The 21,068-nt window shown below is 35.2% G+C and overlaps 1 protein-coding gene across 4 annotated transcripts in view; it reads left to right on the top strand.

Moving 5' to 3' along the window:
- LOC135847918 (zwei Ig domain protein zig-8-like) overlaps positions 1-21,068 on the top strand; it is a 450,816-nt gene that overhangs the window by 69,160 nt on the left and 360,588 nt on the right. For all 4 annotated transcript variants that reach the window (XM_065367656.1, XM_065367658.1, XM_065367655.1 and 1 more), the window contains one exon: positions 10,038-10,225. In XM_065367656.1, the coding sequence (XP_065223728.1) occupies positions 10,180-10,225 (46 nt within the window). In that variant the 5' untranslated portion in view covers positions 10,038-10,179. The remainder of the gene's footprint in view (positions 1-10,037; positions 10,226-21,068) is intronic.

Raw genomic sequence — 21,068 nt, forward strand, 5'->3', positions numbered from 1 at the left:
AAATTCAGAAAAAATCACACTTTTTTACAATTTTGACAACAAAAAACCAATTTTTTGCAACAAAAAAGCATACTTTCAAGTAAAAAATTCTCAGTTTTTGAAAACTTTGGCTGCAACAACAGTTTTTTTTGCAATTTTTGCAGTTTTGATTTTTAAAAAAGTAAAAAAAAGCGTTTATTATAAAATTTTGTAAAAAAATCTGTTTTTTAACTTACAGTAAAATTATTTTCGATTTTGTTTGGCCAAAAAAAGTAAGATTTTTTTGATAATCTTACCTATCAAACTTTAGTAGAAATTTGATTTCAATTCTAACAAAAAAGGCAGGTAAGTGACTGAGGAATGTGTTTTTTTAAAAGAAGATAATTATTGTAATGATTAAAAGAATGAAAATTGAATTGTTTCAAACAACTGCAGGTAGACGATTAAACTTTTTAATGTCACCAAAAGTTTTTTTTTTATCAATTCTCTGCATTTAAGAAGGATTTTGTCTACGTATGTACCCCAGTTGTTCAAAATTCAAAATTAAGTTAACGTTTCCACTTCTTTTATTACGCTCTTTTTACTTTAAAATGAGAATTCGCGGTATTACGCTCATCAGCGTTAAAACGAGACTTTTGCTTATAACGCGTTTCGGCTTATAACGCTCTTTTTTTTTGGTCCCTTGAAGAGCGTTATAACGAGCTTTTACTGTAACTACTATACAATCTTCTGGCTCACTATCTAAGTGATGAAAAATTCAGAGTCAAATACGACTATGCTTTCTCTGACTTTAGAACAATCTGAGCAGGAGCAGTGTTGCAAGAGTGGAGTAGGAGTAGAGTAAGGAGTGCAAAGAGCGAGATTTTTTGAGGAGTACCTACCCTATTGACAAGAAATACGCGTTTTAGTCTCACTTTTCAGCTATTACGCCCGCGTTTTATCAAATCCGCTAGCTTTTTTCAAATCCGCTGTCACAATGTTCTACCTAAAACCGGTTTTGTTGAAGTAGACCGCGTTTTTCCACTGCATCCGCACTGCGTTTATGCCATCTCACACTCCAGGGGGTCTTTCATAAAAGCAATTACGCACGGCGTTAACGCGATTACACCGGGCATAAACGCACTAAAAAACGCGGTCTCAGTTTTAAGCGTTTAACCATGTTTTTCTTGTCAGTAGGGTATATGACTAATTGCATCAAAATGTTGCTGTTACTCATGTATTTTTAATTCTTTTATTTGTTTATTTTACCGTTTTTCTCATTAGTTATCGCCAATGATGTTATTTTATCAATTGATATACCCCTATTGACAAAAATTGTGCTTACAACACTACAACATGCTGAAATGCATGCTTTTTTGCATATCACATGCATGCGTGAATTTGGACTTTTTCAAAAAATCACATGCTATTCAGCCAGTGAATAGCATGCTTAAAAGTAAACTAACAGTATGTACAAAAAGTGCGGAAATTTTAGCAGAAAATTGCTCATAACTCACAGGAAATACTATCTACTGATTAATTGTGAATTTTAAGACATTCCAAAAGATAATTTTTTCAAAAAATTTAAAAATGTCCACCACATGCAGGGATTGATCCTCAGTTACTGCGTTGTGTGGCCACTTAACTCACTCGGCCACCTTGCAGCTTATAAGACTAGTAGTTATTTTTGCATAAATGTTATCAATTTTTGGACTTGGAAAAATTTTTACTCACTAGTTGCATTTTAGAAAATACTTGGTTGCTAGATTGCCTCTGTTTAGCATGCAAAAATGTACATTTTTAACGTGATAATGCACGGTTTTACACCAGTCCAAAATCACGCATTGTTATGCATGCTTTCAAGCATAATTTTGTCAATAGGGTTTACCATCTTACACCTTTACTTCATGGATGGTATAATCAATCACTCAATATCTCTAGAGTCAAAATTCCTGAAAAATAATGACAAATGATGAAAAATTATAGGAGTAAGGAGTGGAGTAGGAGTGGAGTAAGAGTGTTGACAGTTCCTTTGGAGTAAGGAGTGCATGAGTATAATGAGTAAATTTCAAAACTAGGAGTGGAGAGTGGAGTTTGGAGTATGATGAAAATGCTTGGAGTGAAAATGAAACCAGCACTCTTGCAACACTGAGCAGGGGTACTTCAAGGAAGCATATTGAGCCCAATATTACTCATATATGTTCTCTACTTGGGTGACATCCCTTTGACAAGCGACGTCATAATGGAGACATTGCAATTACCACATAAGATTTTGACCCAGATGTTGCAATGGACAAATTACAAAACAACTTAAACTCAATAAACAAATGGTGTCAAACTTGGAGAATCAAAATCAATAGGTGGTGAAAAATTGAGCTACTTACATCCTTTTTACCAGAAGAAAATTTGAAACAACTTGCTCTCACTAATGTTTAATAACGACAAAGTACTTTGAACAAATTATCATCAAATATCTGGGATTACATCTTGATAGCCATCTCACATGGAGAGATCATACCCCATTGGGGGAAAATCTGCCCATACGCTGAAAAATATGCCAAAACCAGCTGGTTTATTTATGTATTCTGAATATACACATGAAAAAGCACTGCTCAGAAGGCAGATTGGCGCACTTGAAGATAAATCTGCTAAAAAATATGCTACAAGAATATTTCATAGTGTATTTTTCTCACTTGAGGCCACATTGCTTTCAAATTACGTGGCGTGGTTTTTGTGTTGGAAGAAATCAACTACAAAATACACTATGAGCATTTTTCTTGGCATTATTTTTTTTGTTTTTTGATAAACACAAGCGTAAATGCAGTTTTTTACACATGTGTTTTTGAGTAGTATAGAAATATTTTACCTAATGGGGTAAAAAATGCTGAAGAAGAGAACTCAACTCGACCAAAAACTCAAATCGCTTCATTGGTTTCTTGGAACTAAAATGCTGAACCAAAAAAACAAGATCTTAATGTACAAATGTTTATTCAAACCAAATTGGTGGTATGGTATTGAACTATGGGGTTCGGCTAGTGAATCCAATATCCTGACTATAGAAAGATTCCAGAACAAATTTCCAAGAAGACTTATAAACGCGCTGTGGTATAATGTGAAGAACAGCGCAATTCTCAAAGATTTGGAAATACCTAGTGTGAAATCAACGATATCCATAAGAAGTAACATCTATCAAGAAAGAATTTCTAACCATGACAATAATGTATTAGTATTTTGAATCCTGATGGAGAAACTTAAGTACCATCTGCGTAGATGTCATTGGACCTACCAGTGAGACTTCAATGTGCAAGCTAAATTTTACTATTTTATATTGTAACAGATTGATTTTCTTTTTGTTCAAAAGTTCAAAAAATTCTTTTGAAGCAAGGTTTAAAAATTTTTAAAATTTTCAAAAATTGTTCAAAAATTCAAAATTGGGAGATTTTGACAACACTGATTAATACTCCAGTGGCGCCACTTTCAAGTATCATGTGATCGATTTCCATTCCAACGGGGATGAAATATTAGAAAATTTCCACCATGGTCGATTACCAAGACTCGAATCAGTATATAAAATTAATTTCGAACGAATTCCGTTTGGAAAAAATCCCTCATTTTCTTCGAGCTCTCTGCAAATACACGGGATATATTTTCAATGTCCATACATGAATTTGTCATCGGTTAAAACGACCCTTTAAACGTTATAATGAGTTCCGTGTAAGAGAGAATCTGCTGCTGCTTAGCGAACGACTCATCGTAATCGTTGCTCGGTACTTTACCACTACCAGTAAGTATCACTTATGGTCGGTCATTACGTACCAAATATGGCGAAAATAGGTTGAGAAGAACGCGATGATCGTAAAAGAAAAATTACTCGGACGTTTTTATTGCGTAGGAGTGCGATGGTCTGAGGATGAAGATGGGTTTCTGGACATTTAGCATCTGCGGCGTGTTAGCGATAAATAAACCAATACGCGGCGAGCGAACGAAGATTTTTTTTCATCATACTTGTACCTTTTTTGAAATTGCATTATGATGGTCTAGGGAAGTATAGATAGACGATTTTTGGAACTATTCGATCGACAATTTTCGAGTCAATGAGCGATAATACATACGAGTATGTCGAAGACTGGCGTTTGGTAATCGAATTAATAAAAATGTACCGAACCGTGAACTAAATTGAAATTCCATATAATTTAATTGAATCCGAGCCGAAGAAACTCAGCCGAGGCAGTTATCTTGAACGTGTTATATATTCCGAATTTCGAGTAGGATTCTACTATATTTTGGTTCCGTATGCTATGTTGTTTTCTAAAGTGTATAGTGTGGTCCATTCCCAAGATATTTTACATTGACGATGGCGATGTTATGCTGCATGGGGAAAGTGCCTGTTTACGTATGTGTATTTCGTATTTGTGTACAAATTACAACAGCAGCATCGCTGTTGTGTTGTAGAATGCGCGAGTACGTGCAATACAAACAAGTGTATGTACTTTTATCGCGATGCAAAAACCTAGTTCATTAGTTTGCCAGAACATGTCATACCGATGGGAATTGCGAACGAGTTAACGCGCGATATTGTCTGTTTTAACCCTATAACGGGGGCTAATCTAACGAATGAATTTAGCTGAACTCTACCCACTCACCTTGGAAAATGAAGAATTCATTGAAATGAGTTTTTCAATTTTCAGAATACGAAATTTAAGTACTCGAATAATAGAGAATCGGAAATTGTGGGTCATGATCATGTTGGTAGACAAAGTTGGCGCTAGAGTTTTTTGGAAATATGTATTTTGGTAATCAGGATTATAAATTTTTTAAAAATGCAGCAAAAATACGATTATTGAAAAAATTTTGAAGTTTTTTTCTTGATTTTTTTGAAATTGGAATTTGTCATGACTTAAAAATTGGCACCAATGTGTTTCAAAATGTACCCAGCTTCAGGAATAATAATAGTATCTTTCAATATTTTGACATTCTTTGGGGGCTAAAATTTTTGTGGGAATTTTCTACTCAAATTCAAAATAAAGGTCCCTGCTAAATTTGGTCGAAATTCGTCGACTTTTTTTTAGCAACCCACGCTGATAAACACATCACACAATTTTTTGAATTTTGGATTTTTTACGTTTTTCAAAATTCATGAAGAAAGTTTTCGAAGACATCGAAATGGTTTTAACTCAAAAATAAGTTGATATTCGAAGTTGGGAATTAGTGAGACTGTATCTCAAAAAGGCCAGTTCATTCATTTTTCGTTTTGCTCTAAATTTTGGGGCTCCTCATCACTTCGGGTTCGATGAGTCTTGAACTAAAGTCATATTATTTGATGGTTATCCATAAAAAAATGCATTATCTAGCTGTATTTTTGTTTTTCTGATTTTAAACTAGGGCTGCAAAAGTTTTTCATCATGCATGTTAAATGTTAAGGCTTATATTAAGAGCTCAACACCCAATTTTTGAATATTTTCAAATATGATTTGAATTCCTTTTTCAATTTCGTTTCTAATAATGTAGTTAGATTTACACCAATAGTATAATTTTTAGGAACTAAAAGCTCTCAAAGTTCGACAATTTCATAAAACATCGATGATATGAAAAACATCCCCCTCTCTCTCGTTTCCTAAGCTTGTAGGTCAACAAATTTTTGGACGGAATCGAAAAGCTCTGTGCAGAGTCTCGGTTCAACTGATGCATGTACGAGTAGATTGTAGAATGATCCTTCTTTATTTCACGAAGCAAATTAGAGGAGTCGAATTTTGCGACCCTTCTCCCCCTTCCATTCCTCTACGAGGAAACTTTTCGTTCCTTTGGTCGCAGAGTACATATTTTTGTCTCCATATTGAAAATTGTTTTGATGGGAATTTTTCTCGCTCAATTTCCCACGGTTACTTAGAAAAATCGTCTTTGTTGAAACTTGAAAGCGAAGGTCTGTATTTACGGCGAATCGAGTAGGCAATTTTATTAACACGTTACTTCATATTTACGGCGAACCGCGTAGGCAACTTTATTAACACGTGTCCTACAGGATTGAAACAGAACTGAACTGCTTCGAATCTGTTGTTTTAATTGAAAAATTATGAAGGACATCATTTCCTCCTCCTCCTTCGTACCTTTAATTTTCTAATTTTCCAGACAACGTTTTTTTTTTTTTTTTTTGAGTTTGAGTTTGAGAAGAGGGTAGATATTAATTTTTGAAAGAAAACCTTGAGAGAGGAAAAAAACAATTCTTTAGTTTCTGGGTTGTTGACATAAGAGTTACCCCATGAAAAAAAAATTCTACATAAAATCAATAATTCTGTTGGACTGATATGGAATTATTTGAAATTGACAATCCTGCATGGGGATTTTTTTTGCAATCAATAAAATATGTTGAAAGTTTTCATTCCAGGTGAGTTTTTTTGTGAGAAAATTTTTTTCACATTAGGTTGCGAACTTTTGGAAATCAAGTACATATGTTTAATCCTGCACCCCTCTCCCCTACACCTCCTCAAAGAATTGAAAAAATTCTATATACTTAGGTACCTACGTACATTTTAATTTATCGACTTGATCGAAAGGAGGGGGGAGAATGTGAGGAAAGGAGGAATTTTGTATTTGCAACATCGAAAAAATCTAGAGGGCAGGTCTTTTGGTAGTATGTAGTATTTATGTACCTTGTGAAGAGTTATTCTCCTTTTTTTGCTCACACTGTTTAAGTTTTTGGTTTTTATGAAAAAAATTCCTGAAAATTTTACTCTCCCTAACTAAAAATTTAGTCATTGAAAAATGAGCTGAAAAAACGTTAGTTGAAAATTTCAAACAATCCGCTCTTTCAAATAAAAAATCTCTTCCAGTCCTCCAAACAATAACGGTCGTTCCTTATATACCCCCCTTAATGGTTTTTTGAAAATATAAAAAAGTGAACTAAAAGAAAAATTGAATAAAAATTTTTGAATTTATGCTTCATAATTCCTCTGAAGAAGCATTTTTCAAAGGAAGAATCCCGAGCTATGTGGAGCTCCCTGTGATATATCTGCAGCATTAGGGCCTCAAAAAGTTCCGAAAAATTCTTGATACGAAATGACAAATTTTTGAAAAAAGTTCCAATTTCAAAATTGCTCTAAATATCACATTTTCAAAAAAAAAAAACTGTCCTGGCCTCATTAGTTCATGCTGATTCAGTATGAAGTTCCTCACAGCAAACAACATAATTATTGAAGAGTGAAGACATTAAATAAAAAATTTTTTCATCAAAAATAAAGGGGCCGAAGGTAGCTTCTTTGAAGAAAGAATTAAATTTCTTTTTTTTTTCATTTTTTCTTTTAAGCAACTATTCACGACTTATTTTTGCAGGGCAATTATTATCCTTTTTTGAGAAATTATTTATAGCGTAAAAATGTAATATCCAAGTGTTAAAAAAAATTTCACCAATCTTTATTTAATTTTTTTGATATTTCCAATATGAAGGGGGAGGGGGTGGGCTATGTAGGCGAGACCACTATTTCTTGAGAGACTGGTCTTTTTTAGAAAAAACGATTATATAAATGATTATTTTAGAAGGATTAATCTGACTGTTTTTATCGCATTTTTTTGATTTTTTCAGAATTGGAAAGTGGGGGGGAGGGTGGCTTCATTTATCAACTTTTCTGAAACTGGGAGAAAATCGAATTAAAACTAGGCATTTTCTCCTCATAAAATCGAAAAACTTCAAAAAATGGTCCTTGGGAGGATAAAAAAGTGAAATTTCAAAATATGGACCATCTTAGCAAGAATTTTTGCTCTCTCTTCTACAAAATTTTTGTATCTACTTATTGTGCAAATGAACTATCATTTCATCGGTTTCCCTACTTTACTTACTTATTTTATTTCTTATGAATCCTCTCCCCCGCCCCCGGTTGAAATTTCTCTTGTTTTGGTCATGGACTATAGACTTTTAATAGCCGCATCGATTTTCATTTCATTTTCTTCTACTTCGAATCGAGCCAAACGTAATTTCGAACCACAAATTAGGTACAAGGTGAAAGTTTTCAAAACTAATTTAATTCCATACAGATTTTCTTTATTTTTATCGATTTTAATTTCACTTTGAAAATTGAAAATCTCTTCTCAGGAGATTTCTTATATTTCTGAAATGAAGGTGAGGAGAGAGACGAAAAAGATACGTATTTTGCCTTCTATTATAGAGGTACTTATAAAAACACTGTTCATTTTCTTAAAGTTCTAATAATTATTTTGAATTTTTTCTGTGTTCTAGTGGAAGGGGGTTGTCATTCAAGTAGAAGAATTGGACTTGCTCGCCTCCTTCTACCCTTCGAAAAAGAGTAATTCTCCATAGCTAAGTACAATCACAAATTCCACGAACGAAAATTTTTCGATCGTCGAATAAACGTGAAATTTTTCGTTAGGACGAATAAACAAGAGAGTCGGGAGGTTGCAGACGACCGGCGATGACTCGAAGGAGAATTTTTTTCTCGTTACGAAAATTGTTTTCAATTTCCTCGTTTTTGTTTATAATTGCCCTTTGGCTAGGTTTTGCTTTGTAATTTCGGTATTGCGTGTTTTTCGGAGGTTGAGAAGAGGAGAAATTTTAATTTCAGGATAAACTTTACGAGCTTCGTCGAATTTTTATTAAAGAAAGTTTATAATGCCGAGACTCGCGTTTGAATTTTGCAGCACACACACAGCTAGTGTAGACTGTACTCGTAGAGCGAAAATACCACACACACCGACACGACGACGATGTGTATCGGTGGCATGGCCTTATGGTATAATAATGAAACAAAACTTTTATGTAGAAAACTTAATTTTCAACATCAATTATTCAAATAAACGAGACTTTATGTGTGCATGTGATCGGGAAGTACGAGTATATACCTATCTACGTTTGCATATAACACGTAGGTATATGTAGGTATATTTTTTAAAAGCTAATTAAAAAAGCTAAAGTTTTTTTTTTCGAGTCGTACCTATTCAAAGGATGAGATGTCTGCTCGATGCAGTATTCGCCAGGTCATGTTAGATTGTAAATCGATGTTTTCTCGTTTCGTTCAGTTCGGTTCGTATTAACGTTGAAAAATGACCACCTTGGGTAAGAAAAATTGCCCGTCAAAATGGATCCGCTAGCCAAATATCGAACCCTTTTAAATTATAAAATTAACTCGTAATCTATAAATTTTGTAAGATTTAGTGTAATAATTTCGCACCGGCTGGGTATAAATTACGAATTTATCGGGCCACCCGAAAAGGTATTTATTTTCTCGACTATGTTAATGAAACTATTAATAATTTTCATCGAGTTATACGTTGCCTGAAATTATATGCTCTTACTTATACGTTGAGTTTTTAACCTTAAACTTATACCTTGAGAATAAAGATATAGGTACTTACCTAGTTTCTCGAGAGTAAATTTATCAAAAAAGATCGCCATTGAGTCTTATATCTACCTACGTGGGCTTTGGCTATACAAAATACGACGTAGATTTGGTATAAATTTCTCGCTTCATCGGAACTAGAGTAGGGTAAAATTAATTAAAAAATGTGTCACGTTGAAAGAAAAAATTTCGCAGAAAAAGTACAGATGAAAGAAACTTATTAAAATTTTCAATTAAAATTCAATAAAGATGATGTTACCTAGATTTTTTTTTTACTTACCTACTCGTTCTATTTTTACATTTCCGAGAATTGAAAATTTAATTTCTTATTCTCAGTGTTGTTTTATTCGAAAGAAATAAATTTAAACGTAATATAAAGTCAAATATAAAGTGATAGTTTAGCTTTATATACGTTGACACTCCTTTCTACTCCTCCTCCCATCCAGATTTCCTTCATTCTGGCGAATGTTGGTTTAAAAATTAAACGAACTTGATGACAAAGAAGCAAAGTTATTTATAACTCGTCGTCGACTTCATTATTATAAACTGGAACTAAAATAAAACAAATGTTTGTTAATTACTTATTAATTATTTACCGATCAAGTTTCCTTTTTTTTTCGAAGTGGTTTTTTATCCGATTTTATTAAATTTATCGTAAGGTATTATTTATGTAGTTATGATGTCATTTCAAACTTATTCTAATCTTTTTTTTTCTGTTTGATTTTTTCATTACAGGCTCGGGAGAAAATTTCCGCCGCTAAATTGATTACTGCGGAAATGAAACGTTAATTAATTGTCATTTTACAAAGTTCGTGTCAATTTAGTGTTCAAATTTATTGCGCGTTTTGTATCCAAATGAAATTAACGTTCGCTTAACATGCTACCTTATTCATTGCTGTTATTGTTGTTACATTCAGTTACCAGTAAGTAATAGTTTTTTTTTATCGGTATTTCAAAAGGTGTTTCTAAGCGTAGAATTAAAGGTTGAGCGGTGTATAAAATGGGAAAATAAGTAAGGGGATTAAAAAAACGACGTTTGTTCGGTCGGAAAGTTTTTTTTCGCTCGGTTCGTTTATAAAAAATGAACAACTTTTTAACGGGCTTTCAATTGGTTTAACGAGTTTTGCTTTGTTATGTAGATTAAGATTATTTTAATCGATTCGAATCACGTTAAAAAGAACATTCAGAAGGTGGAGATATGGTTGGAAAAAAAGTACGTCGAATGGCCATATATGTATATACCTACGTTTAAAAATATATGTAAATAGAGTGAATTTTTTTTTTCGAACCTTGTATTGGTCAATAAAAAAGTAGAGCCTGTCGAAGAATGCCAAGGCTTTGTAAAAATCTCTGAAAGAATCTAGACTTCGATAAGATAGAGAAAAAAAACACCTTTCGAAAGAGTAAGAGGGGGTAAAATGAACGATCGCGTCGTTAAAACTGATGTGTATTAGTATAGTGTACTAAAACGAAGATAATGTTGAGAAAATCGAACTGAAAGCAGTAATGGCGAACCAATTTTACCAGAAAATTGTTTCCAATCGAAGAATACATAATTTCATATGCCTAGTTATAAAATCTAGGGTTCGAGGGTGTAGAATTTATTATGCCCACGATGTTCATCGGGTTGCTATATATATTTTTCCTCTATAGAGCCATCGCTTCAGTCTGCACAGTTATTCGGTTCAAGGTTGGGCAAATTTTTACGCCTAAATGTGATTAGGTTTGCGTGGGTACTGGATTTTCTCGAGGATAATGTTGGTAAATTTTAGTAGGCGTATGCAAAATAAATTGTATTACCTGCCTGCTGCGTAAGAGTATGAGAATTTGACTCGAATCTCGTGTCAGCGACCTTATAATTGTGGATGGAATATTTTTAGAATGAGAATCGTAAATCGAAAAGTTTTAATTTTTATTTTATTTTGTTTGGAAAATTTGTGTTTGAATCCCCCCCCCCCCCACCTCTTGTTACGTTTTCGATTTCACTTCGTTGCTTGGTTAGAATCACCAATCAACCTTGATTTTATTCGTTCACGTTTGTTTCGTGTACGGTGTAAAAACCGGTGATTTCCACTTGCGCTTTTCCTTCAATTTATTTTGACCAGTTGCGCTTTACCAAGCCTGCTTCTTTAAATACCACTTGCGCTTCTTAAAAACAAATTTCAGGGGTTCTCAAAGTTTGGAAATTTTGATAGTACGAGTATGTTTGTGCAAAGTCGTTCTTTTATGGCGTTGATATTGGATTACTGTGCGGAAGAGGAACATTCTCGTGATGTTACGAATGCCAAAACAACGAATCGAGGTTTTTTTTTTGAAAAATGATGAAAAAAATCTGTAGGTAATGTGTTGCATGAATTCATGTTTTATTCCTTTGTTTTTGTTTTCTTGAGCAAGGAGCAAGAATATGCCATAAAATACAAAGTACATATAACATTCTATAGCTGCAGTTACCAATGCTTTTTAAAAGCAAACTTGAAGTAGTTAGATACTGTTCCAAATGCCATGGGGTGACCATCATAGAATCTAACTACCTCATTTTTTGCTATAAACAAAGCTTAATACATATGTGTGTGTAGGGATGGTGCAGATGCAAGGCAATGGTCCCGGCGCGCCCGCAGCCCCCCCGCGACCGGCGCCCCCCGAAATTCCCCCCGCCCGCAGCCCCCCCGCGACCGGCGCCCCACGAAATTCCCCCGAGCGAAGCGAGGGGGAATTTCGGGGGGCGCCGGTCGCGGGGGGGCTGCGGGCGCGCGCCGCGCAAGCGCGGCGCATCTCTTCTACCCGTTTAGTCACATTGTCTCAAATTCCTGAATTTTTTTTGGTCATGAATACTTGAACAGAGTTCATATGGGTCTGTCTAGATGTAAGGAGATAGCACCGGTCCACCGGCGCGCCCCCAGCCTTCCCGTGCCCGGCGCCCCCCCGTAATTCCCCCGAGCGAAGCGAGGGGGAAATAATGGGGGGGCGCCGGGCACGGGAAGGCTGGGGGCGCACCTCTTTAAGGTCGCTTTTCTTAAATTTTAGCCTCATTATTCGAAATTTCTGATATTTTTGGTTATGAACAGAGTTCATATGTGTCAGTCCTCTCCGTGTGGATGTAAGGAGATGGTCTCAGCACCTCCGCAGCCTCCCCGTGACCGATACCCCTCGAAATTCTCACGAGCAAACGTGAAATTGACATCAATTCATAGTTTTACTCAGTATTTCTTCAAAAAAAAAATGAATAAAAGTATAATTAATCGCGTAATGCTGAAATACAACGTAATTAGATTCATTTTTCCAGTACATTTATATTGAATATCCACGTATGAATCAAGGTAGTTAGATATTATGATAGATACCCATGGTGCATAGAACAGTATGTAACTACCTCAATTTTTTCTTTGATTGATCACAGGTAACAGCTATTCACATTATATTCGTCTCTGTTCCTCATTTTCTACTAGTTTACATCAAAAAACACGTAAGAAATGCAATAAATTGCTTCAAATCTATAGTGTTCACACTCTGCTCGAATATTCCCCAAAATTATAATTGGTATGTAAAAAGCCTCGAATCGTTGTTTTGGCATTCGTAACATCACGAGAATGTTCCTCGTCATTAAGAAGAATCACCATACACATCCTCCCGCGATTTAAAGCAAAAAAAGTAAGGTAGTTGGATATTGTGACGCGTACCAATGGTTAGCATCACAGTATCTAACTACCTGAGTATTTTCCTCAAAATTGAGGGAACCGCAAAAATTCTGTTCCCTCACCACATTTCTGGCAATTTTACATTTTCAAAAAAAAAATTGCAAAAATTGCGGGTAGTTAGATTCTGTTATATTACCCCATTACCATGTATGTAGGTAGACAGTACCTACGAGAGTATAATAAAAAAAAATGCTCCCCTTGGTGAGATCAGACGGATTAGGTATGTTAGGTATGTAATAAAAATAATTCGTTCGTTCGTTCATCAGTTTGTATCTTTCAATTCTTTCAATTTTGGGAACACATTCGGAATTTTAAACAACCGAAAAGCGCAAGTGGGTAAAAATTATTGCTTCTACTGAAAAGCGCAACTGACCAAAAAAAAATCGAAAAAATAGGGGAAAAAGCGCAACTGGTATAGAGCCGTAAAAACTGCGTGAAATTGAACGATACCGAAGGGAATTAAAGTTTTTGGAAACCACAAAGGAACACTGCGTTTTTTCGAAATCTCCCACATACGTGTTTGAATGTTGACATGGTGTTTACTGGGCTTGAAAGTTAAGAAAAGGTCTGGATTTCAACGATTGGTCAAAATACGAGGATAGGAAGATAAGGTGGGGGTTTTGTTCGGGAATCGCCGCGAATGAATGAGGCAAGAGTGTTAAAAGTCGCGTGGATTAAAATTTATTCGAATCGAATTCAGTTTTGGTGATTTGAACAGATTCGAATCGTCGATTTTGAGATTTTTGTTTGTTAAATACCTCTCCTCGATTAGGGCTAAAGGTTCTAATTTTCACTAGAAACTTTAAGGATACTGTACTAAAGTATATGATTTCAGGACCTCTTTTCTCAAATTTGAGACCCTTAAAATCAAAACTGAACCTTCATTATGTATTTTCCTTTAAAGTACTCGTTCAGAGATTTCGATTAAAAGAAAATCAGCTTTAAAGCTTCAATAGGGACCGAATGAAAGTTCGTAACATTTTTTTCTTCTTTACATACTTATGGGAAATCGTCACCCTAATACGTAAAATATCTAACTCCATTTTTGTAAATTGTTCGGGAAATGCGAAAAACAGCATTATCAACTATTGATGGGTGTTACATAGTTAAGGTTATTTATTGTGGTAAAAAAAAAATTCTGGTAAAAAATTTTTTCACTTGACACCTTTTCAGCCACTTTGAGTGGAGTTAGATAGTTTTCTCAAATTCAAACGTGGATGGTACACCAATGAATTCACCTGAAGTAATTTTCAACATCGGAAGTTCCATACGAAGTGTTCACCTTTCAAATGGTGTTCATAACTCATTTTCATGTAACGTAAAAATGAAACAGTTTCACATAGCTAAATAAACAGTGCGTTATCCTTTAGTGGAGTTAGATAATTTTCCTGACTTTGAACGCGAATTGTACACCAATGAATTCGCCTAAAGTAGTTTTTAAGGTCGGAAGTTCCATATGAAGTGTTCACCATTCAGATGGTGTTCGTAACTCATTTTTGAGAAAAAATGGAGTTAGATACTTTACGTATTAGGGTGACGAAATTTTTCATGCCATCAGTTTGCTCAATTCAAAGATGTGATGAAGGGGTTATTTCATTGACACGTGGTTGGTTGTGAAGGCTCGAAGACCGACTTGAGGTTTCAAAAGAAACATATTTTGAGACCTTTTTACCCAAAATTTCAGCTGCCCAAGTTGTTTTTTCGATTTTTGGCGAATTTTTGAAAATCCAAAATTGGTTACAGAGCCCTGCCATTAGCCAAAAATGTGCTTTCTGCCAATAACAGCAAAACGTTTAGCTTTTTGTCACCATTGCCAAAAATGGTCGCTGTATTTTGCAAACAATTCCAAAATATCTCTTTTTTTTTGATTTTCTTGACAGGAATAATTTCTAAAAAAAAGTCTCGCTTTTTTGGAGAAATTGCCAAAAAATTCTTTCTGATAAAATTATCCGTCTCGCTTTTAGCATAAATCTTGCAAAATTTCATTTTTTTACCCAATAATTGCCAAAAGGCCAGCTTTTTGCTAAAATTGTCAAATTCTCAGTTTCACTTTTTACTTAAAATGTAAAATAGGTAACTCTATTTTTTTTTCTGACAACTGCTAAAAAGTCCTGCCTTTTATTGACATTTTTGTGGTCTTTTTTTAAATCTAGAAATTGCTAAAAAGTCTCATGTTTCGACATAAATTTTGAAAAATTCTCACTTTTTGCCACTAATTGCAAAATAGACCTGCTTTTTACTAAAAATTTTAACATTTCTCCCAAAAATCTCCAAAAAGCCTCACTTTTTTGGCTAAAATTGACAACAGTTCTCATTCCTTAAAATGTTTACTTTTTTACAACAAATTTTCAGAAAGCCGTTATCGTTAAAGTGGTAATAACTAGGATTGGATGATTTAGATAAGCGTGATTGCTTACAAGGGGGGTTACATGAGAAACTACCTAAGGGGGTTGAATTTGGCCTATGTCTCCTAATGTCACTAGACATGGGTATCCGATCCAATATTAACAAAAACAACTAAATGTTAGAATAATAATGAAATGAACACCTAACATCATTATTCCAATGATATTATTTATTGTACTAAAAGACATCAATACTACTATAATTAATGCGTTTAATTATAATACTCTTGACCTTCGTCCCACCTATGATCCTTGCCATAAGATTGTTGCAGATTATGTAGTTCAATAGGACATCTATACCATCCTCGGATGGTATAGGTAAGCGAATAGGTACCAATCAATATACCTATCTACGAGTCAGGATCCTTGCCCTAGGCCTGTGGATACACGATAATATAGATTAATAGTGCTAACTTATGATTAACCAGTGGAGACACCACCATGTAAGTACCTACTTACCAAACACTGCTCATTGTCACACCACCTCTTTTCCTTAGCCTACCCCAATAATAGTGGCTGTCAGTGGCTGCTTTACGAAGAGACACACATAACACACGCTCTACCTGATGATGTCTGGAATCATCTCAGATAGCCGCAAGAAGAGATAAATAGGCATCCGCGATAGGTATTAATTACATTTACGTTAAATACTCTATCGACGAATAAGTAAATCATTATGGAATTACCACATTAGAAGTGGGTTAAACACGAGTTAAATATCTCATTGAGAGACTTATACATTTAATTCGACACTATGAAGACACAATGCCACTTGATACCTTACGCTGCAGATGATAGAAAACAAGTGAGGCTCGTGGACAAATTCTCATACAGAGAAGCCACGATCCAGAAGATCTGAGCTCACCCCTTTTATACATGATTGACAGATTTATGTATAAAACGGGTGTATTGTGTAAAGATACACGTACCAAGTGATTTATGTGCAATTGTGCATATTAATTTATGCACCGATAGTTCCCACGTTACGACGATTCCCCTAACCAGGTAATCTTTCCGAGAATGTCCACCTAGAGGGTGAAGGCATATTACACTATATCAAAGCCTTCCTTTTTTCTAGAAATTAGCCAAAAGTCTCGTTTTATTCCCAGAAGTTGCCAAAAAGCCCCACCTTTTGATAAAATGATTGAAAATTTTCAATTTTTTTTGCAAGATGGTTGTTTGTTTTTTTTGAAAAAAAAAAACTGATCAAAATCTCGTTTTTTTTAAACCAAAAATTATCCAAAATTTTCACTGTTTTGCCAAAAATTGTCAATAAATCTCACTTTACGCTGAAAATTCTCAAAAAGTCTTCATTTTTTCCAGAAATTAGCCAAAAGTTTCGTTTTATTGTCAGAAGTTGCCCAAAAAGCCCCATCTTTTGATGTGTCTGGTGATCTCAAAGATGTCATTACTTCAGCTCATTTCATTTGTAACCGAAGTCACATTTCAGTCGACAACAAATTGGGTGTTGTTAATACGAGATCCGAATTATCCAGCATTTGGAATTCATGTAAAAAGTTTTTACAATCATTTTGGTCTATTTGGAACATATAGGTATAAAGATTACTTTTCCAATTTACGTAAAAAGGACAATTCTATACAAATAAATGCTGTTTGGTCGAGTACCAAGTGTCGGAGAACCTGTATTAATAGAAGAGGATGTTTTGAAGGGATAATGGAGATTACGTGTAGTTGATCATCTATTTTTTCGGAAATGATGACCCTTCCATGAGGACTCATATCTCCCCTTCATGAGCACCCTTGAAAGCTGAAATCTCTTCTGAGGGACTTTGAGCTCAAAATGAAGGTCTTAGCTGAATTTGGTCAAAATCTGTTCAACTTTATTTTCGCAATCCATTCTCGTTATAATCATTCATGAAGTCACTATGCTTCAGTGATGATTTTAAATTAAATCTAAAAAATTGATATTAATAGATTTGAAAAGAAATTGACACCTATTTTAGAATTAAAAAACTACCTGACAAAACAGATAAATATTGACGAAAGAAAGCGTTATTTTCATCAGGTGGTTTCAAGGCTCGGCCCACACATAAATTCCAACTCACTTCATCGTTATTTTCACTCGAACGGAATCCGAATATTTCCCAAAGAATGTTACACGCCAATCTATGCAAGGTATTTTTTTAAAGCCATATTCGAAAAATTCACCAAGGTCTGAAATAAACTGCCAACAATGATGTTTGAAATTTATTGTTATTTTTCCAAAACAACTTTTCTCTCATTTAAACAAATTTTCTTCTCACATTCTGCGAGCATTTCGCGAAAGCTTTTGTGTTCATTTCGTTTCGTATTTATATGAAAAGGAATTCGAAGGTATCTCTGCGTAACGAAGCACGAATTTTTACCTCACCTTTGGCCCTTTGACACACAAAATGCCGAGTGGTAAAATGTTCCGCGCAAAAAGTCTCAATAAACACAAGTTTCAAGGCATGAAAACAACGTACGAGAGGAAAAAAAGCACCAACTCGACTGCCGAAGCAGATGACTGTAATTTGGCATTTCGCATTTAAATATCGAGTCTATAAAAATTCGCCTATACGTTTTTTTATCTGCTGTGGAAACTGGCAAGTGGCGAGTTTTATAAATGGGATTTTTCGCGTTCAACTGCTCGAGAGAGTCCACGATTACGTCGCACGGCGATAAGAAAACTAAACGAATATTTTCCTTAAGTAGAAATTTCATTTCGATTGAGTTTTGTGTATTTTTTTTCCTTTTCTCAAATTTAATAACAACGAGAAAAATACGAATGTGTGGAAAACGTTTAAAAAGAGATGAGTTCCCCGAGGAAAAGAATTAGTTCAGAAAAATAAAATCATTCAACAAATTAAACATATGTTTAAGGTTGATTTTTTGCAGCTGCTTTCAAGAACGGATTAATCGAGAAAAATTTCGCAAATACGAATGTAAAAAAATGAGACTCGTATATATTTTGACAGAAAGAAACCCCAAATTGCTCGAAAACGTTACGAGAAAATGAAAAAGCGTGAATGGATTTTCAAACTCTCAAAGTACTTACGTAGAGAATTTCAAAAACTACGATGCTTTTATCCTCGGGCCAATTTATACTTAAAAAATGTTTTGAAATTAAATTTCTCGCCGCAGAAATTATTGCTCTAATTATTAACGTTTACGGTTTACAGATAAAACGCATTTAATCTGTGATTTAAAACGACCATTATATAAGGAAAGAGGCAAACCAGCTGGATAATTTATTTTCGTAATATACTTGACGATGCCACAGACAGCCCTTAATGTAACAGGTGATCAATCACCAACGGAATAACCAACGCAAGGCAAAAGGAATGCGAATTTTTATGGCGTTTCTCCGCGAGCAAAAATACATAAGGACTTTTTTTTTCTTTTTTTGAAATAATGAAAACTCTAATGAGGATGGCGTTTCGCCTCGCCTGGCGAATATTTCATGAAACACTTTTATCCCTCTACCAGATTCTCGCAAGCTCTGCATAGGACTCCTTTTGAATTCTGCTCTCTTTTTTTTTGTGATACGAGGAAAAAATTTTTTAAAAGATGGATTTCCATAACGAACGTTTCTGTCTCGTATTTTTCCAGTTCCGACGACGACGAGGACGTTCTCGTCGCGTTGACTTTTTTTTTGACGTTTTCCATTATTTCGTGACAGTGGCTGCTGATAACCATTAATTAGTCGATTTGAACATACAACCATGTATAATAAGGTTCACATTCGTATAGGTCTATAGTTAATTATACATTTTATTCGACGAGACTACGATAGATGTCAAGCCAGTTCACTGGGCACCCGAAGATTGCGAAACTGGGCGTTAACATAATTAAAAAGCTCGAAAACTTTTCTCCGGGCGAATTTATATATATATATAACGATGACGGTGTACTTTAAATAAACTTTTTTAATACCGCTCAATTTTTACAAGAACGTAGTTTTCAAAAGTTAAGGTGCCAGGAATGCGGTTACCAGTTGTTTTTATCGCGAGTAAAGCTCACTACCTACCCAACCAACGTTTTCATCGAGTTTGTTTTTTGATAATTTATATTCTGTTTACTTTATAATGAGAATTGGCTATGCGATCGTGTGTACCTTAACTACCAAGCCGAGAAAAAAAATGTCGCCAGGTTTTTTTTTTTTGCATCGTTACTTTAATCAGGCTAAACCTGCTTACGAGCTTTTACCTGTGAGACTATGTTTACCCCTATAAAGTAGTTCAATCCTTGAGAGAATATAAACGATATGAACGAATTATTGATACTTCATCGGGAAAAACGTTCGATAATTGAACGACCGAACTTTCTAAGAAATACTTTAAAATTTAAAGAACATTATTCCATATACAACTTTTACCCAACACTTTGTCATTTTTCAGCTGAAGTCGATAACACGTTTTAAAAATTCAGTAAAGTCGTCTGGAAATACTTTGAAATTATGAAAATTTGTTCATAACGAAGGAAAAATGAATTGGATTCACGTAAGAAGTAGTTTTAGATACCAGGAGACCAAAATGTGGTACGTAGGTGAGAGAGCTTGAATGGGAATTTTTAGGAATTTTTAATTTAATTTTTGACATTTTTTTCGAACAATGAGGACTGCATTTTCCTAATTTTTAAAAATAATTCTAGGCTGTTTTTTCAAAATTCAATTTTAATAACCCCATATTCGATAATTCTCGTGTTTGTTTTTTTTTCTTCTTCTTCTCGTGTCTGGGACATTCGGATCTCTTTAAATTCTCCCCTTCCATCTCTGCACCAGGCCTTCTGTGCGATTGTTCATTTCTCCCCACAGCTCCTCTCTAGTGTATGCAGTGCCTGTGCCACATACGAGGAGGTGGTCGTCAGTCTGTTTTTGTCCGCAATCCGGACACTTCACATCGTCCTGAATGCCCCATCTACATAGTAAGGTTTACTGCTGTCCGGGCGCATCCGGCTCGGATCCGGTTCAGTGTGAGCCACTCTACATATGGCAATTCGTGTCCATTTGCCAGGTTCTCGTAACATGTAGTCTTTTCCAGATCCGACCATCTTTTCTCATGGGTCTCCTTCATGAAACTCCTCCTTGACTTCAGCCTTGGGGTCACCTCCTTCTGGTTGAACATGACATGGCGGGGGTCTTGTTCTTTTTTTGTCCTCTCTACATCCGACGCCACACACCGTCTTATCCCAGGGGGTGCAATGCCACATATTCTTGGTAGGTGTTTGACACTGGTTGGTCTTAGGCAGCCAGACACAATTCTCATGGTGTTGTTGAGAGCAACGGCAATCTTCTTAACATGTGCTGATCGCCCCCAGGCAGCACATCCATACTCTGCTGTAGAGCAGCACAGTGCCATGGCTGTTGTCCTCAGTGTCTTTGGCTTTGCTCCCCATCTAGTTCCCTATCGACGACTCATACGCTTTCACCAACATTTTCGCCCATAAAACGCCATGATGGTGGCGAAAAGTGAAGTTATCGCTACGCCAATTTCAAAATCTGTTTAGCGGTGGCGAATTATGAACGAAAATTTAAAAATTCGCTACTGTCCAACGGGAAAAATCATGTCTAAGGGAATCGCCCTATATTCATCTTACATATTTGCGGACACTCGAAAAATGTTGAGATGTTATGACGTCAACATCCGGTTGGTTGTAGAAGATGGACGTTAAAATCTATTAATAGC

The sequence above is a fragment of the Planococcus citri genome, chromosome 5 (genome assembly GCF_950023065.1).
Source record: "Planococcus citri chromosome 5, ihPlaCitr1.1, whole genome shotgun sequence".
In the NCBI taxonomy this organism is placed as follows: Eukaryota; Metazoa; Arthropoda; class Insecta; order Hemiptera; family Pseudococcidae; genus Planococcus; species Planococcus citri.